Here is a 21807-nt window from a genome sequence, read left to right on the forward strand (position 1 = left end):
CATGCCATTAAAGGGGTGTCTAACTTTCGGTGGAAAGAAAATAGGTCTGATGCAGAATGAGCCGTGTGGATTCTTTAAATAGGATCTGAACCCATTGTCTTGATTTTTTTAGGAAATGGCACGTGCCATAATTTTGTCTTACAGATCACCATGGCTTAGATAACCTACATCTACACTGCAAACATCACAAAAAACATGTTTTATAAAACTAATGATTGCATGCTTACTTAAAATATTTCCTTTTCCGCTCAAGGTCAAGTACAAACCCGAAAAGCTATGCAGCACAAAACACCCTTGTCTGGGTTCTGTGTTGTTTGTAAATTAAAAGAGATCAACAAAAAAATAGCCAACAGTCTTTGATGGCATCAGTCATCACAGTATTATTTGTCATCCTCTCCATTTTCTTTCCAAAGAGTGAGTCAGACAGCTATTTATATCTTGAGTCGTGGAAATTGCCAAGGGGAATACAATAGGTGGAACCTGCCACGCACCATCCACAAAAAAAATAATGGCCGTGCAATATTGTCATTGTGAGCTAGCAAATACTGTGGGTGAGCAGTTGGTATGAAGACATACACCAATAACCAAGCATAGGGGGCTAGTCCCTTTGTTCCTTTCTGAGTGCGTCACTAACTGCTGTTGCTGACCCAAGCATGAATAACTTGAATGGTTGCTGTGACTTACAGATTAATATTCTTTCCTCTGTTCCTCTTTCAGAATTCCAAATTTGAAATTGTAGTGTACGCATCAGGTGGTGTAGCCTAGATTTTCATGCAAGATAGTAGTACATTTTTCGGTACAGTTTGACAAGTAAGAAGTACATGGACAAAAGTTCTCTCAAGTTTTAATGCAGGTTATAAACTTTTAATGTCTATGACTGCGAGCCAAATAGAAATGTTTATTGTATTGTTTTTGAGGACAATTTTGTGGACTTTTTTCTCAGGGGCTTTAGTTTTGTGGAGGTTTTTGTGCTCAGCTCTTTTCTTGTTTTTCTCTTTCCTAGCTGATTTGGGATGTATTTTGTGTTTCAATTTATGTGGTATTCCAATCACTGTGTTCCGGTTTCAGGAAGTACGAAAGTTGACGTTAAACAACCCTATCATCCTAAAATGGCACACATTAGTCCTACGTGTGCACTTCATCCTGTGGGATCTAATTAGGTTTTCATCAATTTGGTCCTTTTCCTAGAATTATGAGCCGGTCCTGTCAAGTTCTGAGAAAATGTCTGTGGCTCGCTGAAACTGCAAGACTTTCTGTCGAGTGCCCCAAAGTATTTCTGTCAACTCCCCAAAACTGTGAGAAAGGAAGGGCAGTGACCTTAACCTGTAATTTGGGCTTTCACATATCAATGTCTGGGAGTGATGTCAATGAACGGTGCAAAGACGTCCCAGTGGTAGGCTTCACCCCCCCCACATGCAGATCAAGAATTGCGTCTACACATACATAGGGTTGCACTGTCATTTGTTTTTTTTTATTTTGGCAGAAGAGTGGGGCACGAAGGCAAATTTTTGTATCAGTCGTACGCTTTGATGTGGCTGAACACAGGGAGTGAACAATTATACTAAGAGTAACCCCCCCCCCCCCAAATGAGAGAAATGATTGAATTGTGCCACAGCATTCCGCATACCATAATAGGCACACCAGCGTGCATATACGAAACGGCTCAAAAATCAGAGACTGCTTTTGTTCTGAGTAATTTTTCTATTTTCACATCACCGTGGTTTTGTTTTTTATCATTTTTCAGTTATGGCGATTTAAAGTACAATGATTGGCATGTTTTAAATGCGGGCTGAACACAAATTATAATCCATGATTTCCTTTCAAAACTATTTCCTAGAAATCCTTACATGGTATGCCAGAGTGCTAATTTTTTGAGGCTGCCTTTTTTTGAAAAAAATGGCGTATTGAAATGAACTCATTTCAGAAAACCAATGGCAATTCAACTTCACAAGACAGCCTCTTTAAACAAAATGGTTATCCCCTCGATAAACTTAAACGAAAATATCAGGTTTCTATTATTTAAAGCAAATGAGAGCAGACATATCGGGTAAATAACTACCAACTCTTTTCAAAACATCAATTATGAGAGACACAGTGACTGCAGACAATTGGAAATAATGTGTATGGCTGAAAAGTCAGAGGTTATGGAACTTGATGTTCATGCAATCTTTTATTTCTTTCGGGCTTCCGAGCTAGTACGGTACTAAAAATGTAGAAAAAAGTACTTCAGCGTATTACAAAATTACACTATACTTATAAAATTGCAAAAATCTGTACTGTATTTGATAAAAAAGGACAGAGCATATTTAGTACTTATTTCAAGACTAGGTTTATGTACAAAATATGACACTTTAACATCCCCACGTGTATCAATTTTCTTTCGGTAAAAAAAAGTGTTAGAATGCTTCAATTTGCTGTCCCAACTGGCGCACCTTTTTTAACAGTTCCAACAACGGTAAATCTTATGTGGAAAAACATAAATATATGTGACAAAATTCATTAAAATATGTTGGCATTTCCTGTCCAGCAGGCTGAAACTTAATATAAAGAAGAAATTAAACAAAAAAAATGCACCCGAAAGTCATGCACTGTTTCCTAAAAGCTAATTGGTTTATGCTCGTAAGGTTATGCTTATTGGACTCGTTTTCATCATACCAGTAAAACAGCATCTAGGCATACCGTCCCCCGGTTAATACACGTTCCTTGATCCTAAATTATATTTAATATCGATCAGCGTCTTGATCATTTTGAAAACAGCATTGGAAGAAATACTTTGCTGCGTGGCCATGACAAGGGATTTACCAATGGCTATGAAAAATCCCCTTATTGGGAAATGGTCAAATGTGCATGCACTTTATTGGCATTTGATTCCATTGTAAATAACAGTAAAATGCAGGAATAGATGACAACACAGATCAGGTGCATGATATCTGTATTGCTTCGTTTGTTAAATATAGCTGTTTGAATTAGGTGTGTAAACAAAAACTTTGAGCCAACGCCATCGAAATTCAACGAAAGAGTTCACGAAGTGCAGCCCAGATGGCTATCTAACTATAAATTTCACATTAAGAACTAGGATTTTTTAAAGCTTCGCAGGCCTGCAGATACCAGTACCATTGCTGTTTGGTTTGCAAGGACCAACCTGATTCGATTGTAAGCACCCATAGCTTGTTTTGCCTCTTACAGCATCCATTCAAACAGAGTTTGGGTGTTGTAGAAATAGTTTGGTATGCTCTGTTACATGACCCTTGACCTTGCACGTGCACCTATCCAAAACTATAGATGCACTAGGTTTCAGTGTTACAAAATCGTACCTGTACCTGGGAATTTCCAGGTGTGGTTTTTCTTTCATTTTTGATTCTGTGAAATAGTTTCTAGTAGAAGTCATGTTCTCTTTTTGATGTCTGTTTTTGCATGTTAAACCTAAAATTCGCATTCATATTCGCATCATTCTTGAAAGATTTATGTTAAAAAGAAAATGTTCATCAGATCGCACAATTTTATTACTATTACCAAGACAGGGAAAGCACTTCAGCTAACTTAATATACTTCTCAAAATATTTCTATTCACAAATCGTAAATGTACAAATGTATATGCATTCAGCTTTTCTGCTTCTACTGGTGATATTCAAATCTGCCCTATCACAAAAACTTGAAAAAATATATGTACATTGTATAAAAACAGTACAAAGATTAAACCTTAAAAAAAGTCTTCAAAATACAATAATTTACCGCTGTAATAAACTTTCATACATTGTTTTAATAAACCCTAATGCATCAATGTACATTATCTGTAATGCTAAGCTTGCACACGGTACTTTCTTGCATAAAAATAATATCACAGTCACATGGGTATTGAAAATATGCTCTTATTTTTCTTCATTATCTGTTTATTTCACGTTATTGTAGATTTTTGACCAAGATTGCAGTTGAATGGAAATCAGTAGATTTTACCTTTTGAAATCGAATTCGACTGAAACTGAAATTTTTCAAAAGAACCCCTTTTGGAATGTCAACAAGTAAACTGCTTTCCTTTTCTGAATTCAGTTTAAAATAATAGGGCTTTGGATTCAATTTGTTCTAACTGCAGATGCCCACATTGTTTAGAGGGATTTTAATGCTGAAAATGACAATCAGACAGACGGTTTTGATACAAGAATTATATTTGGCATTCAGCTCTTCACCTTTGGAATCTGCTGTGGAAAATCCATGGAGTAAAGCCACCTTGGTTCGGTTCTTCATTGTCTGCCGCCAGATTTTATCAAAAAAGCAGTGTCGGCTACCTGTTAACCTTTGACTTTGTTTAATGTTTATTTACACATTCTTCTGACATGTCCATCGGTAATTCATCATGTTAGTGCTGTTGCTGGTATTTCATTCATTCATCTGCTCTAAAACAGGCATTGTGTCCAATGATATTTTCAATCAGTCTTCAAAATCATGTCTGATTTTGCAATTGTGGGAGTTTGATAATACAGTGGTCGTAGGTCTGTTGCTTTTGGTTATATTTGACGATAATTTTCGGGTGTACAATCTGGACATTCGTCCTTGCAACATCCATCTTTTGATCTATCGAAACATCTCGATATCAGTTTTTGTCTGTCGACATATAAATTGTGGGTTGTGCCAACCTACATGCTCTCTGTATCGCTGTCCAGTCCTGCGGCCTCCCGCCACCCAGCTGCATTCTTTCCAAACTTGTAGACAAGTCGACGGCCATCTACCCTCTCAAGAATCTCACGTTTGTAGTAGTACCTACGGAAGTAAAGATAAAAAGGAGCAAGCATGATCAAAAATGGCTCCCGAAGAGGTGCTGTCTGCTGTCTAAATACAAAATTAGACTGGTTCCTGTGGCCTGGTGACCATCTCTATGGACTTTGAACAGCGTCTTTAGGAAACACACCAAGATGGTGGCAGAAGGTGTCCCTACCTCATGGCACGGCTGAGCTTTTCATAGGTCATCTGGGGATTGTTCTTCTTGCGACCCCACATGGTGGCCACAGCTTCGGAGTTGACAAAGCGGAATACTCCATCCTTCCGGTCTTCCCAGCGGATGTACTTGGGACAGTACATGCTGTCCTTCAGGAGGTCACGGATGAATTCCCACAAGTGGTTGCCACGCATAGCTGCATATGAAAGAGAAAAGACCAAAACATCAACAACTTTGCAGAAAATAGCCACTTTATCTGTGACAGAGGAACTGTCATTGGAAAACTCTACAGGCTTTCTTTGAAGCCGTAGAAGCTGCCAAAGTGAGTGCATCACTTCAGTGGATTTAAGGTTTGTCTTCAACCCATGTAACAAAAAAGAGCTGTTAATTACCTTCTCTTCGGCCGCGTCCCCTCCTCGTTGTAACCTCTTCGTCGCTCTCGTCACTGCTTGTGCTGGAGATCGGGTGCATCTTGCGTGGGCGGCCACGCCCCCTCTTGCAGTTTTTGTTGGTCACGCCACGGAGCAGAGACAGGCTTTTGTCGATGGTCTTCCTCTGGTAATTGTGGATGCGGTGGTCTTGGGATGCTGGGTGGTGGTTGATGGAGAGATGTCCTTCATCAGACGTGGCTGGGGAGTTCGGAAGGGTGAAACTGGCTTCGCTTTCGCTTTCAAACTCTGTTTCTGACATGACAAAAATATGACACCAATTAAAAGAGATGCAAATTAAGCACTTCTGATTCTAAAAAGCCTGTACACCTGGTAGAGGCTCACCATCCCTATTAATGTCAGGTTGTTTATCTTCTCTGTACCTTATTGATACTTAGCTAAGCTATCATCTGCTAAGCTATCATCCCACTTTTTAATGGATTATTTCGTTCTTTGTTAGCAAGTTCTTTGCCCTTTTCATGGTGGACAGCAAGAAATAACAGACTTCAGTTTATATTTCCTTCAAGTGGAAACACCCACGTTGAATAATAATAGTTATAAGATAGTCGACAGGATACCAGACATAGTTGAATCATGCCTGTTTTAAATGGCAATATTAGACAAGTTGCTCCTACCTTCTCCAGCTGAATTGTGTCCTCTGAACTGGAAGCTGGTAGTCGTGGGCCTCTGTGGGTCCATGAGTGACTTCAAGAGGTTCTCAACGTTTGGCAATGTTTCGAAGTTCGCATCAAAGGCTGGCGGATGTTGTGGCGCAGGAGGATAGTCTGAGGCAACAAGAGTTTCAGAGCTTACATAAATATCCTAATCCGTCTTTCGGGTTTAAAGGGCAACCAGTTATGAGCTGGAATCAAAGTGCATTTTGTTTCAATAATACTTGGACTGTTGTCGTGAAGTAGAATTAATTTTTACAAGAATTGGAGACAGGTTTTTTCATGCTTTTTCCAGTGAAAGTTTAGTCATCTGCGATTTAGAAGACTGGTGGGAATGCTCTGGACAGTTTGGCAAATTCGATACAAATTCTTCACTTTAAAATCTAAGGCCAAATGGTTGTTAGCAATCAACAGTATAACTCTGAATATGACGAACAGTTTTGAATTTCTAACCCCAGGAGAAAGATGTGTTAAAGAGTATTGTCAGCTTATAGAGAGCAGAACTGTTATCGTCTTACCTTCGTAATCCAGATAGCTCGGTTGTTGCCACTGGGGCATTGGAGACTCCACACTGCCATGTGGAAAGCAGTTGGACAAATCCGGCTCGATAAATTCTGCATGAAGCGAGAGAAAAACAAATGAAAGCGATCTTCTTTCAGAAACTGAAAACTGGCTCGATTTTCCCTGTAGCCGCACTAGCTGTTTAATACATCTCCCAGAAGGCACACTGGTTGAGTCATGCTCAGAAACCATTTTGGTTGCATTTTCTAGAGGACGACATGTTAATGGTTAGTCAGAACGCACTATCTTCTTCCTGGCATGCTTTGGTAACGGTTTCATGTTGGTATGACTTTCATTGTGTGTTGGAGAATTAAGTCCAGCACTCATCGCGCATTTCTAAAAAGGCTCCAACTAATGATCCACCGGCAGTTTATTACTCCAGTTTCTCTTTAGGATCGAGACTCGAAACTCATGAGATGCATCCCGATGATTTAAAGGATTTGGTAAAACTCTGACCTTTAAAAGACATCTTATTCCACCATGTTAAAACCAACCTGCTGATAGATCAAGAATCGGATCGGTTAGATGATGCTCACCTTGTTTAACAAGTACATGGTTCGACGCTCCGAAGGGAACATCACATATAATTCCTTCACTGAAGGACGGTTGTTCTGGATACATCGGGGAACACACTGCAGGAAAACAGATGTAGAGCAACTGCTTGTTAGAATTGATAACACTTAATGAGGTCATTGAAGGATGTAGAAAGCTTTTGTTAATAATTGTTTCATGGGTCCTTCACTTACCAGTGTTCATAATGTTGTATGTGTCGGGTTCGTATTTCAAGTGGGGCACTGCACCATCCTGAAACATAGTCCCCTTGGGTTGGTTGTTGGGCGTGGTCAGCTCTGCAAACACTGGGCTGTCAGGCGGGGTCAGCATACTCCTCAGGCTTTCCTCCTCCCCATTCATGGACACTCTCATGGCCTGGGGAAGGTCAGATGTCATGTGGGCGTGGTCAACGCTCAGATCGGGGAAGAGCTGCTGGCAGAATAGGAATATTTGAAGAATACTGGTTAATAATATGTCATTTTAATATCGTTCCCGAAATAAGAGTTTTTGTCATATACTACCCCCTTGAATATATGTTCTGACACAGTTATACTTAAATGCAAGATATATTTATATAGTCGTGTACTAGACTTATTAGTTGCAAATCTAGGGTATATCCTAAACGTGAGGGCAGGTTTTTTTTTCAGTGTAAATTTTGCAAAGGCTTCTGGGAAGGAAAAAAAAAGTTACACCAGGAAAAGCAACAAAGAAGCGAAAGCTGTTTTTTTAAGTTGAAAGTGAAACGTTGATATAGCACACTCGGCTCTTTGGCTTCGCTTCCTGTCAAACCAGATGTTCTTACTTAGGAACACAGTTTCTATTTTTAGCCTGTGAAAACCAGAATATCACTTGGTTCCCACGAAAGCCATTGAAAACTGACATCGTTTTTCTCAAGAACAGGCAATTGAGACGGTCGCCCTTTCCCACAAATGGGTTCATCCACCTTTCGTAGAATTTGTTCGCTGCTATTTGTAGAGGAGGGAGATCTAGGAAAAAAAGTCTTCCAACTTTGACATGCTTGGAGATGAGCACGGGTCTTGTATGTACAGTTCGACATGATGGCAATCATGTCGTACTTGTTAAGTCAGTTCTGATTTTGTTTGGATACCGCATAGGTATGTCACGTAGATGATGGTTCCATTATTTTCAGATAACGTCAGGAAGCCTGATGGGCAGCTTATATCCTGCGATAGACCACGGGATATAACACCTTTTACTTTGCAGGTCATGGTATACGGCGTTCAAAGTAAACACAGAAAGTCTCATTGGAAATAACAAAGTGACCATTCTCATACCCCTTGCAATTATAGTAAAGCAGTGAAACGGGCATGCAAGCAGATGTGGATGGGGCCATTGTAAACGTTCTGGCCCGATTCATAAAAATGTGATGAAACTTAAGATTTAAAAAGATTTGCAAGAGCCTGAGACAAAATTTACTGTTCCCGCCTGCAATGTTGTGTAGAGCGCATAGGCCATATTGCTTTGAGCTGGTACGTTGAAAGCGGTACGAGATGGCACCGCTCGAATTTCACGAAATACGATATCTACTCTCGCGCCGAGTCACCTCAACCACAGTGCTGCGATGAATTTTATCATGAAACTCATCAGCCTACCAGAGGATGTGGTGAAGTCTGGCATCCGCCGATACGTATCTTTCGTTTTCGAGGCAGGGCCGAATGGCTACGCCCATTGATGTTGAGGTCAATACTGAACTTCATGGCTCCGCGATCGCGCACAACCACAAATGCTTATTTCTCTCCCCTTAACTTTCAACAACATAATATACATGTACCATATATGTCATCATAGTAACATGTACTTTGTTTATATAGACATTACCAATATTATTTTTGTTCAAGTGACAGTTTTGTTGATCAAAGCCTTGTTTATTTTATAATCACATTCTGTCATCGACATGATATTGTACGAATTTGAGAAGCCTAACCAAGCACTGTATGCATAAATAGCACGTGCATGCTGAGAAATCTTTGCAAATAATGACTTACCATGTCGTTGTTACACATCGGATTCATATTGTCCTCGTCTTGATACAAGTACAACGAATTCAACAAATCTAGCAGTTGATTTTCCGGAGGAAGGGCCACGGAATCTAGATCGAAAAAAAAAATCAAAGCCAAGTTCATCAGTCGCAAGCTTTGAATGAAAAGATTGCTGAGCGTTCATCTGTAGAAGCGGTTCTTCTTGCGAGTGGACTTTTGACTCAACTCAGTATCCCCGGCCCCAATGACGTTATACCACAATTTGGCAAAAGGGCCCTCAATGCCTAACGGGTCACGAAACGCAGACGATTGTTTTCATCCAAGCTTGAATGCTCACCTCAGATCCAGCCGTATTGGTCACGATTCGAACCTAAAGACAAGAGGTCGTCAACTTCTGTTTTGAAAACATGCTGACATAAAATTGGCATGTTGAGCCTGACACGTGACATGTCAATTGCTTCACCGAGAGCCGCGACACGCGCTGTGGTATGTTTTTACGCGCAACACTGCACCATGCCGGTGTCCTATTCCAGCCACGCCTCATACCGAGCTTTCCGTGTCTGGTATTTTATTCCACTGCCTAGATTCAAGTGTTCTATTTCAGTGAAACTGTTTTTGGTCATTAATGTAACATGATTTTTGTTTTAAGTTACAGTCGACAAGACATGAACACTACTTTGTTTATGGAGCATGTAGTATTGATTGACTTTCGCGTGACATGGATGTGTGTTGTTACTTCAAGCAACTTGGAACTTTCATGTCAAAATGACTTCTGTTACCATTTCATTAAGTTTTACACGCCTTTCAAACTATTTCAGGGTACGTTTGAAAGCTGTAGACCTGTTACCTAACAAGGGATTTATCACAAGTGATCAGGTATACGAATGTAAATTGCGCTATCGTTGAAACGGCTAGTTTGCTGATAAAAATTCTTTGAAGTCTCGAGTTATTTTTCCGCACCTTTAAGAGATGAGATTGCACCTCTGCGTGTGGTTACGACACGGATATCACTCCAGAGATCAAGGTTTTTGGAAGCTGTCAAATGGCCTATGGACCTTCCTACCGGGATCTTTGTAAACTAATGAAATGTGAGATGGTAGTTTGATGGATGGACGTGCGGTCAACCAATTGGCTTAGGATGTGATTCTGCAAGAAAACAGACAATCTCCAAAACCTAGCTGTGTGCGGAATTTAAATTCTGTGAACTAGTTACAAAATGTTAAAGTCAGTAGTCTGTATGTATGTACTGATTCGGCGTTCTGCGAATCAATTTCGCTGCAAGTTCAGAAAGATTTTAATTCTCAGAATAAAACAAATAAATAAAAATCAGACAGTCCAAACAGTTCCAGAAGGGAAACGAGCCCTAGATTTCCTTGAATGGCCTCAACACCTGGTAGGATATCCTTCAGTTAGACACTAACAGCCGGAAAACCCCCCACACTGCAGTTTCATGACGGAGCTCCGCGGACCTGGATTAGGGTTTTGTTTTACTTAAGCTCAGTTAACCCATTAACCCATCTCCATAATTAACCCAGCCAGAGAAATGGAAGATGTAAAAGTACAAACACCACTTGAATTCCCACGAACCGAAATGTCCTCAACTCCCTGACTGACTCCCCCCCCCCCCCCCCCGCGGACAAACAGGTCTTGATTTCGCGCTGACCTAGTCCCTTGGGAGATCATGTGCGTCGAAGGAATGCGACTCTCTGCATGTGAATGAGCATGGAGTCCTCCACGTTCCAAGAGCCAACCATCCAGGAGACAAAAGTCTGAGATTCTCTAAAATCACATACACGTAGCTCAAGACTAAGCCAACCTATGTTTGCTTAAGGAGTAGACTCATTCCAAGTTACTTGCCTCCGTTATGATACATTTTCACAGCGCGAAAGGACAGCTTGTGACCTGGCGAAGCAGATAAGCGGTTTCCAAAGAAGACTGGATTGAAAAATCTTAGATCTATTCATCTCTATTTCATCATCAATTTAACCGACGTTCTGAGTATAATTTCTAAAAAATATGCAAGATTAACAAGCTGGATATATTTGTAAAACAGAAAATACCCTAGATTCCAAGCTGTCTCCAAGCACATGGTGCATTGTGTTAAAAAACGAGATGGAAAAAACCACTGAAACAAGTCTCGCACAGTAAGGTCTTATTTTCAAACGCTGCATGTTCCTGAGCAGGAGCAAACTCCTAGTGTCGTTTCCCCAAGAATATAGCAGAATTAATCAGGCAACCCAGCTTACATTATACAACATAGAAACCAACAATATAACCAAAACATTCAAAGTTGAAGCTTCTGTCCAGTATTTTCGAAATCCTCTCAAATGAAAAGCAACATTTACCAACTATTTCCGACCAGTCTTCCTCGTCGTATATGCTATAGCTAGGACAAGCCGGCTGCTCCATCGCGGGATATGTCGCTGGACCGCCCATCATCGCTGACTGGTGGAGCTCACCAGACACCTGCTGATGAAGCTCACAAGACACCTGTTGACGCAAACACTGCACACCACCACCGGGCACCATCTCAGCTGACGGAGATCAGGGAGTGAAATGACGACAGAGCCAGACTGACACCAAGACGACATACCCAGTAGCGGCGGTGACCCAAGGGATTTGGAGGATGAATGCCATTCACAAGCACTCCGGCTAATACCCTCCCCGAAATCAAGTTTGATAATCGCCCGGGGGTGTCACTAGCACTGATGATGATGAGACACTCAATGACTGGCTCAATCGGACCACCGTTAACGTCATTAGTTGGAGGTTGTTAAACGCTTAGTTGGAATAAGACTCTAGAGTATGTGTCCTCCAAGATCATAATGCACATTCCGTTTGGGATAACAATGATACAGTTAGATGCCGTCTTAGAAATTATTATGCTCAATGACAATGCTGAGACTGTTACTAATTAGGAAGGGCTATAGCCTGCCTTCTTTCGGTAATATGAGGTAATAAAAAAGTTGTTGGTGACGACAATAAGCACGATGACTCATAGGAGGAATGGAAAAGGTTTTCAAAAATCAGCTCATTGGTGAATTAGGAATTGTAATCCTATCGAATAATTTGAGAGAAGCTTTGTTTGAAAATCAGCTCAGTGTTAAGTAACCTTTTTGAAACTATGTGGGGTTATTCTAAAGATGTGGAATGCAAATACGCTTCCAGTTGTTTGGTTTTGAGAACTTATCAACATCAAAGATGAGGTAATGCATCGCTAGAAATCGTGATTTTGTTTGAATACGGATTTGTCATTGCAGGTGTGAGCGAAGGAAACACTGCCCTCCGCGGACGCAAAGGCCAGGCAGCCAGTCAGTAAGTAAACTTTAATATTTTGCCATAACTTGGAAGCCAATAGCTGTAGGGTGTGTACATTAACCTCTGGAAATCCGTGTGAAAGTGGCCGTTTGCCGTTGACATTTCGCAAGCAGTAGACTTTAGTTTGGTTGTGAGTTACTTTGACTTCATTTCTGTGAGAAGCCTTGTGTTTAGGTCGTTTGAGTTATTGAGTGCCTGGTTTACTGTATTGTGCCTTCTACGTGATAGTGTCTTGCGTAGAATCTCGGTTCGACATCTGACTTGCTTTCGGAGTTTTTCCTAATTCATGTAGTTTTCCTTTGTCTTTTCCTTTAAACGTCTGGCTATTATTCCCTTGTTGTCTTTACAAACATTTGCGCGGCCTCCTGTTTCAAGTTGAAAGTCATGCAAGAAACTGCAGTGTCGAAACTGACCGCTAAACTAATGTGTTATCACGCTTGCCACCAAGAAAAAAAACTTCAACTTAAAACTTCCCCCACCTCCTTTATAACCAAGGTTTGGCTGTTTTTCCAGACGACATTGTCTCGGTTCTGCACCAGATCCCATGTCATTGGGAACATGCAACATGTGTGCGTGTTCACTCGACCGTGGATGGTAAATAGGATCACCGTAGTTCTTGTTACTAGGTTTCCAGGTACATTTACTGCTTCTATTTCTCACTTCAAACTTTTTTATCATCGCGGATTTTGATCTTGACAACGGAGCCCTTGCCGTTTACGGCTTCCCTGTAACACTGTTCTCGTCAGTTGAATGATACGAGCGCAAATTTTGAAGTTAGAAATGGTACAAAGCAACCTTTGGATTACGATCAAGAGTTGGTGTTAGTGCTACAACCATTTCACTAGTTCGCAAGATATACGGTACCTCACAGACTTGAGTACTTTCTAACCTAGAGGGCGCTTTCGCTTTCACCAGTAAGGTCTGTTTCACTCGGATCCAATGAATTTTGTAATCGCGCGTAAGTTAAGGTCGGCTAAATATTTACTAGCATAACAGCATTCCACTCTCACAGTGACAAGCTCATGTTAAAGAATGCACTTACGAAGTTACAAGTGAGAAAAGATTCTACTCTTCTAGTGACGACCTACGCTGGTAAACTATAAAGCCAGTTCAAATCGAAAATCTATGCAAAGGCTCTACATATCAGAAAAACGTCACAAGAAATCATTGAACAACTTGACAGTGGAACATACATTAACTGGTAAACTGATCATTTTTATCTTATGGTTGTTTACCAACGGGCCATACGGTTGTCCCACAGGATATTACATTTAGATGACTGATACCCGAATACAATTTGATAAGCATTGCACACGATTCTCAAGATGTTAATTGTTATCTAGTTTAACAGTACCGATTGTATTGAAATATTCTTACCCTGAGGACGTATTGGCTGTGGGATTGTTCACAGCCAGTGTTAGTTTAGGCTGCAACTTTCATACATCATGGTGAAGTGATTTGGTATAGATTGACAGTTACGGAGGTTTATCTTGTTGGCCGTTTACTTACCTGTGTTGCAGGTGGCTGATATACTGTGTAAACAGATGACTGATGTGCTCCTAGTCAGGTTTGCTGGGTGTGGAGTGATAGATGTAGTCGGTAAACATTAATAATCTGCAGTTCCTCGCTCCAAAGAGTGAGTGATCATTTAGCCTGTTGATTTCTCAGTGTTCAGTGTCAGAATGGTTAACTTGATCTCTCGCCTCTACTTTTGTGTCCACGCTTCTCCCTGCGCTGTTTACCGTGCAGTGTAAAAAAAGAACAGTGCATTGTAGCAATCCTATCGGGGCCTTGGCAGGGGAAGTCCCGCACCAGTCTTCGCTGCGATGATGTCACTGCACGGTGTCCACTGACGGTCTATGCCGCGTTACGATTGGTAGATCGGCTGCAGCGGGGGCGTGTCCAAACCCATGACAGCACGGCTCAGTGACGTTGAATGTGTGATTGGCAGGTCAGCGCGCCTGATGTCAGGCTCCGCGAATAGATTTCACGCTGCACCGGGGATTTACACATCGGAGAGCGTCTGGTCGCTGTTCTGATCAACGCATACATGTACTGTACATGTACATGTACTGTACATGTACATTTAATAACCAGCCTGCGTAATAAAAATGCTGTAGGGTGCATGACAGAGGTTATGTGTGGCACCTTATTTAGGGGGGACTCCGACAAGTGTTGGTGGAGATAAGCTAGCTCGGCAGCCGTTGCTTGTGTGATAAGCAACTCGCCAAAGGCTTTTCGACTTTTATTAGACACGCCAAGCCAAATCGTCTGCAACAAATGTTTATTCCAATAGCACAGAACATAAAAGGCTGTGGTTCAAGAGATACAGGTGATAACACAACTCTCTTAGGTTCGGGCACGGAGGAATAAAAAAGATCCTTCATGGTTCTGGGCAAGAGAAGAATTTAACTTCATGTCCTGGAGGGTAACGCCCTTTGGCAAGCCCACAACAACCGTCTTTGCGCCTATCTTATTCTTCGCGCTTAATTTTATAACAACCGTGCAAATGAAAAGTTTGAAGTGAGCAAATAACTAAAGGTGTTCAGGGAAGTTGCAGTTAGCGCCCTTGGTCCAGTTGCCCTCCCTTTTCCGCCCTCCCCCCCATGACTGTGTATTTTAACTTTCAACCATGTAAAGTGTGATTTGTCGGCATTGCGATTAATAACCGTGATTAATGTGGTTGTGAGGTTAATGATGATGGTTCATTATCTAAACATTTCTCAACATTATTATTTATTTTCCGGCTTCTCTAATCCACTGGCTTGTGCGAAGCTTTTCACGATAAGGAAAGAACTTTTCACCTATGATTAATTTCCTTGAGTAACTGAACTATAGAGTGGTACTTTCCTTCCTTCTGACGGAGCTGTCATTTAATATTTATTGTATATGTTTGTAATCTTGCTAGATATCTTCTTATAGGATCAGATACTAGGCCTAGTGCATCATGACTTGACGATCTGGATACACGATGGTGTCTGTCTCTATGTTTTAAAGGCTAGTTCCTCACACTTCGTCATAGCAGGTATCAGTTTGGTAGATTCACTTTTCATCACATAATTGGTGGAATAAGTTTTGTAGCAATCTGATCTTGTTTTTTTTTCTTTAATTTGGCATTGTATTTGGCCTGATTGTATCACCCTTAGTCATGGGTAAGTTATGCCCTACGTTATTTTCAGTTCTGTTTCCCCTGTGTCTGCAATTTTGACTGATAAAACAATAATCGGCGAAGCTATCTCCACTGATGGTGATAGCTTTAGTTCAAATTGTTTAATAATGGTAAAGGCAAATGACAATTACACTCAGACTGGCTCTTTGAGGGGGCTGGTGAGAGGATCCTTTGCTGTGTTGACAACGCTTTCGAAACTCCCCTGACCCATTAGTTGATGCTACCAAAACCGATAGTTTTCGGGAGTCGTGTATGAGCGCGCTGCATTCGGCGACGGCTCAATTCAGATGGCTTTTAACAGTTTCACAACCCAGCTTTTGTGAGGGCGTAAAAAATAATGGTGCCCGCTGAACCGAAACTACCCACGATGTAATAGTACGATGAATGCCACTGAGAAGGGAGGTTACAATTTGGATCTAGTAAATAGTCGAATTGGGCCACAAAGGAACCACACACATTGAATCGTTTTTACGCGAATAGATGCAGACTTTCCATGCCCGCCATGATACTTGTTCATGTATTTCTTTCACGGTTTGGTTTCTATGTTTTTTTTTCATATTGCGGATTAGAATTTCAGCTGTAGTGCGGGAAAAACAGCACCTAACAATTAACTGAAATTTATCCGATGCAATATTTACCCCTCTGGAAATTTTTGGTGATTTCGGTAAAAAAAAAACCAAGAGTATGCACAACAGAAAGAGATATAGGGTCCTAAAGAAAATGCATCTTGAGGAGACAAAACACTACGGCACCTTTATGGTCATTTTAGAATTAAATGGAAGTCCCCTGTAGCGTTTGTGGGAAGGAAAGCGAGTCCCTCTTTTTTTTTACTTTAAAGCTTGCTGTATTTAATCCCGTGGTAACAAACCAGACCGTTTAATCGTTGGCAAATAATCCGGCATAAGAGGGGTCTAGATGTGACGGTAACTTTGATTCACGGATGCCTGACGCAAAGAGTCATTAAAATCTGTCCAACAAGGGCCATTTGCGCTTTTATTTGAAATTTTGAGTTCAGTCTTTTTTAAGGTCGTAGCTGTGGCAAGCAGTTTTCTTTGTTGAATTCTGTTTGTTTCGCTTTTGGCATGTCATGACGATGCTGATCCCAAAACACCTAAAACACATGTTGTCTTTACCCCTACCTTGTTGTCTACGCGATGTCGTTTTAGAGACATGTTGTGAAGATATTTTTAAGAAGAAAGAGGGAGAGCAATTCTTGGTCGTGCGAAAGTGGCATGGGTAATCTTTCCAGTGTCCTCCTTGCAATTTCTTCAGTGGGAAAATTGCAGCACTCACTTCAACTCAACAGGTCGTTTGACTAACATGCTCTAGAACTCAAGTCATCTCACATTTTTGGATTCCTGTTCAAAAGTAAATTCTTCCTTGTTCCCCCAAATGCCATCGAAAGGAAGGTAGTGCCAGAGTTCCTGATTTTTTTAACCTCTGAAGTAGTGACCCACACCCACCATCCCCAAACCAAGCTGAAGTACGTAGTTGTGATGTTGGGCAATTCAAAATCTTCTCCTTCACCTTTTTCACATCTTCAAAGTGATCCTCGTTGAGACTAAATTCTGTCTGCAGATAAATTTGTACGATTAGTGATATACTATAGTTGTAGCACTTCCATGAACACATGAAACTGTGAAAGTTCCAACTTTTCAGGGAAATGAAGTTACATACTTCAGCCTGGTTTTGGGATGGTGGGTCACATTTGTGGATTTTGTTCGGGAGCGATCACAATAACGCAGAGTTCTACTAGGTATTGTGACAAAGAACATAAAATGCATTCAAAGTTGCATGTGAAACATTTCTTTGTTAAACTTTCAGTACATATATAGGGAACTCAGACGTCAAAGTGTCTGGTGTTACTGGAAGTGTACTTTTGTGATGAAGACTTTAGAATGCGCTGACTAATGGTTAATCAAACCACGTGGGTACGTATTTAAAAATTAAAACACGAGGTTTTTGTACATGCAAGTCATTGGGATATTTTTGCCCAATGTCGACCGTGCATTTCTTGCCTTAGCCTTTACGAATTTGTTGTTTTGAATGTTTTTTCAGGGGCATTGTTTTTCTGATTTTGTCTTTCATTCAATGGAGACTGTGCGTCGTTGTTTAAGACTTTTCCTTTGTATGTAGCAATTAGAAGGTTGCTGGCGTGTCATGTTCCCACCTGTCATGCTGCGGTCGAACCGCAAACTGCTAATCAGCAAGCGCTACGGGCAAAACCAAGACTGCGCTCGAGGCACGCTCCTGACGTGTGTCGGTGTCTTGATAATCCCACGAGAAAGTGATATTCAGCCATACGTCAAGAGATGCCGTTCCAATTTCAACACGAGATCACAGTTTACAAAAATGACCGGTTCCTTTTTGTTCCGTTTTCGGGAGCCAATCTGTGGCTGTCAGCTGGCTGAAGTTTCTTGAAAAACTGATTTCTTTCCTTTCATAAAATTGCGGATTGAGCGTCCTTTTTAACAACTGATTCACGTCTAAAAGAGATGGGAAATGTCTCAGAAGACTGAAAGCGTTATTGTTACACAACAAAACAGAAATTGTATCGTGTGTAACATCAGGACCTTCACGAACGCACTGCAAGTCTGGTCCCCTCTTCCAGTCCCCTGTAGAACTGAAGTTTGGATTGCTGATGTTATAGCAGCAGTCCTGTGGGTGTCCAAATGCAGGATCCAGCTGAATTCAGCGTTTTCTTCTTCGGATTTCACTCTGAATTTTCTTTTTTTCCACACACCTGTTCCGTAGAAATTGTGGGAAATTTTCCAATTTCAGCTTTTTGCCGGCTGTTCGTCTAAACTCATGCCTCCCAAATTTGGTATAAAAACGTGTGTACACCGACAACTCCATACGTCACTGGTTTCCTGTAGCACGAACAGCGAGCGAGCTTGCATGAATAATGGATTATTCCTGCATGTGTGAAAGTAAAAGTTGGCAGACGTGCTGGCACGCTGGCCGAGGGCACGCACGTCACGTCCGATGTTGGACGGATGGCTTCCGCGTGTCTATTGATGTAGAACACGTGATGTAAGCATTATCGAATGGCTGTTTTTAGCGCAATGGAAATTCTGCAGTGGGGGGGGGGTCTGACCTGATATGAACTTTCTTGCAAAGGATTTGAGTACTTTCAAATTAAAAAGTAAGAAAAGAAAGAGAAAATAAAAACCCAAAACAGGAACTGATCAACAAAAATGTTCTTGGGCTGTGCTGCCTATTCCCGGACTTAGAAAAGGATTGACATTCTTTTCTCGTTTAACTGGATTTCAAAGTTAATTTCGACTATTGTTAAACAAGGTAGTGGTACATCTCCAGATTAGATAGTAAGTTTAAAGACCTAATTCTTTTAGGTCCTTCCTTTTCACTTTATTTATCAGAAGATTCGATAGGCCTATGATTTTTTGCTTCGTTTTCTGTTGCCTTGGTGTTGGTTTTCGACAAAAGGTACCAGTACAAAGTTATCACAGGAATATTTAAGGGGCCAAAGCTGATGAAAGGGATGTTTGGTCTCTGATAATTACAAGCAAGTTTTTTCAAACATCATTGGAAATTAAAAGGGTCAAACGTATATAAAACAGTGCACTGAATGCTTTAGGAGTAAACCTTAGTTGGCCTTGTTTTCTGTTTGGAACTCGAATGATAGGAATCCAGGGTTCATGCGAAACTGCAAGTGCACGTATATGTACTTTAGAGCTTTGTCATTCTTTTTCTGTCTTTCTGAGAAGACTTCAAAACCCCTCACCTGAATAAGGGTCGGCATAATTTACTCGGAGTACTCAACTGTTTACTACTGGTCTTGTTTGGGTTTATTTACAGCGATGATCGAAAGACATATGAAACTGAAGCATTGTGAAAGCATTGGAAAGATATCGACTGTTTATATAGAGACCTTGGAGGTGTATAACGTCTTGTACGGGTTTGATTGGAAGTAGAGCCACAGCACCCAACCTCACAGATAGGGTTATTGTAGAGGATCGTCTTATCCATTTGTGTCCACGTCTTGTTGAAAGTTCTTAAAATTTGCGCGCAGTTATTCTCTGGAAAGAGCGAAAGCACTTTACAGCCTCGGTCCACAAACTGACTGATTGGTGAACTGACCAATTTTTACGCAATATGCTCTGGTGCATGTATTTAGTCTCTTAATGTTGTTTTTGTTTAGAGTACTAATGCGTATTTATTCTCAAAGCTGTCGGGAGAGTATTGTGGTGTTCTGAATTGTCATGGTTTATCTGGATTTTTGTCGTCCAAATCTTGAAAGGATGCTGGAAATAAAGCTTCATTTGTCTTCGTTAAAGGATAGCTGCAATCAGTGCACAAACCTGTAAAATGTAAACCTTGTTGTCAACTTTGGTTTCACTACTTCAGAGGGTATTGTAATGCCTTTTTGGTTTTACGCCAATGATATTTCCATATTCATGGGCAAACTGTGATTTTATCTCAGGAAGAAGCCTCGATGTTACGTTGGTTTGTACGCAAAGAAGTCGTGCATTTTTGTAGATTTTCTTCCCTAGATGACTTCAAGCAACAGCGCTCTCAGTTTTCCGGGAAAACATGGATAATTTTGATTATTTAAAAGTGAGCAATTCTCAACGCATTTAACCAAATAGGAGTGTGAAAGGGTTTCCACACACTCGAGAAAAGTACAAAGGTTCAGAAAAACTGTCTCGAAGAAACATTTATTGCAGCTACATTTTAAGATAGGATTATTAAAAGGTATTTCTGTATAAATTGTTATAAGTTTCATCGCATAAAAATCAGAGAACAGTTGAATATGTGCCTTTAATTGCCAAACATAAAACTGAAAAACAGTAACTGACTGTGAGGGCTTTGCAGAAATTTCAACGTCATCAAGTTTATATTCTTTACCAGGAAAGGGTCATTTGTGGGCAGTAGTTTTTAACGCTTCAACGGAATCTGTTTCTTCCGCTGACAAAGCTTTACCAAATTGATATGTGGAAGTAAATATTTATCTTTTAAGGTAAAGTCTTTATTCATGCGTTTACATTGAAGCACCTCATGGTATTGTTTCTGGGTGGATGGCGGAAGCGTTTGCTTTGGTCCATGTTCCGCAAAAAGGCCGAAGGGCACAGAACTTGACAGGTGTTTTTGATGCGGAGGAAATGGACTCCTGGCAGTTCGAAAAATATGACAGGTCATGGTAAACAGGTGCCATGGGATGGCTAAGTGGAAGGTAGCGTAGAAATCCATGGGAACATTATTTTAAAAATCTAGGGGGTCAGGGTGTGGCTATGTAAGGTCAGCAGTGAGTGCTTGACCGTAAGGAGGGTCTTGTTCATTGGTCTGGAGAATATATAGTAGCACACAGCTAGATCTCCAAAATAATCAAGCGCCAAAAGGTCATTTGCAAGTGGTGGCAGCGGCTGTGGTCTAGTAAGACATTACATGAGTGATTTTGAAAAGGCTAAAACGTATTTCCATATATGTTTGCATTGTTTGACCGTTACTTTCAGCACCGATAACCTGATCCTAGAAGGGTGCACCCTTGCAAAAAAGTCCCAAAATATGTCCGCCGCGCTCATTAATGAAAGGTATACACTCAAAATATTCTATATTAGAGAGTCCTGAGAGCCATGAAATTGAGGAATTGGAGAAATATGGCACTGAACCTCTGGCTCGGACTTTGGGCTTCCAATTCTGAGCAATTTGGGTGCAATTTGGTCCGAAAGTGGCACTATTTCGCCGTTTTGCAGAGGGATGGTTTTTCAAAATGGCTACATTTTCTTCATGTTAGGGGCGGTCTGCTTCTGGTAAAATTTATCAGAAATTCATTGGTCAACCACCCCCCCCAAAAAAAAATTGATAGGCAAATGAAAGGGGACATGCCGATCATCGTTTTTCTGTGCAGTCTGGACACCTGTGAGAGTTGTGAGTATTTGTAACATACTTATGAAGTGTGGGGATTTATCACTGCTCTCTATGGGAATTTATTTGTAGTGGTGCATCCCGAAGAAAGAGCAAGCCGTTAAATTGCATGCACACGAATTTTACAGTGCGAAGACCTCACCTTCTCCCTCTGGGAGTATTGGGCATCTTGTGGATTCACATGCAGAGGGTATCGGTTGGATTCGAACCTAGTCCGGCGATGCTATCTCAGATTTGCGACCCCGCAATTGCAAGACGTTCCCGAAGTGGCGCACATGTTGCTTGAGAGGAG

General features: G+C 41.0%; 2 protein-coding genes across 5 annotated transcripts in view; one reads left to right on the forward strand and one right to left on the reverse strand.

Annotated features, from left to right (window-relative positions):
* Positions 1 to 21807, forward strand: part of pold1 (DNA polymerase delta 1, catalytic subunit) — an 87357-nt gene that overhangs the window by 34139 nt on the left and 31411 nt on the right. For both annotated transcript variants that reach the window (XR_002597661.2, XR_002597662.2), the window contains exon 24: positions 12403 to 12457. The gene's annotated coding sequence lies outside the window, so the exon portion shown is untranslated. The remainder of the gene's footprint in view (positions 1 to 12402; positions 12458 to 21807) is intronic.
* Positions 2143 to 14197, reverse strand: LOC110975066 (uncharacterized). 3 transcript variants are annotated; one of them, XM_022227183.2, is made up of 9 exons: positions 13970 to 14197; positions 9149 to 9252; positions 7337 to 7574; positions 7127 to 7222; positions 6548 to 6643; positions 5994 to 6143; positions 5323 to 5607; positions 4931 to 5126; positions 2143 to 4755 (listed from the first exon to the last, which is right to left on the reverse strand). In XM_022227183.2, exons 2-9 carry the CDS (start codon positions 9173 to 9175, stop codon positions 4632 to 4634), a joined length of 1212 nt encoding a protein of 403 aa, XP_022082875.1. In that variant the 5' UTR covers positions 9176 to 9252; positions 13970 to 14197; the 3' UTR covers positions 2143 to 4631. The 3 variants fall into 3 exon arrangements, with proteins under 3 accessions (XP_022082875.1, XP_022082873.1, XP_022082874.1); XM_022227181.2 differs by having other exon boundaries at positions 5323 to 5613; positions 13970 to 14194; XM_022227182.2 differs by having other exon boundaries at positions 5323 to 5613; positions 7337 to 7571; positions 13970 to 14193.

The sequence above is a fragment of the Acanthaster planci genome, linkage group LG20, assembly GCF_054643075.1.
Source record: "Acanthaster planci isolate LZ-2023a linkage group LG20, COTS_SCS, whole genome shotgun sequence".
NCBI classification, from domain to species: domain Eukaryota; kingdom Metazoa; phylum Echinodermata; class Asteroidea; order Valvatida; family Acanthasteridae; genus Acanthaster; species Acanthaster planci.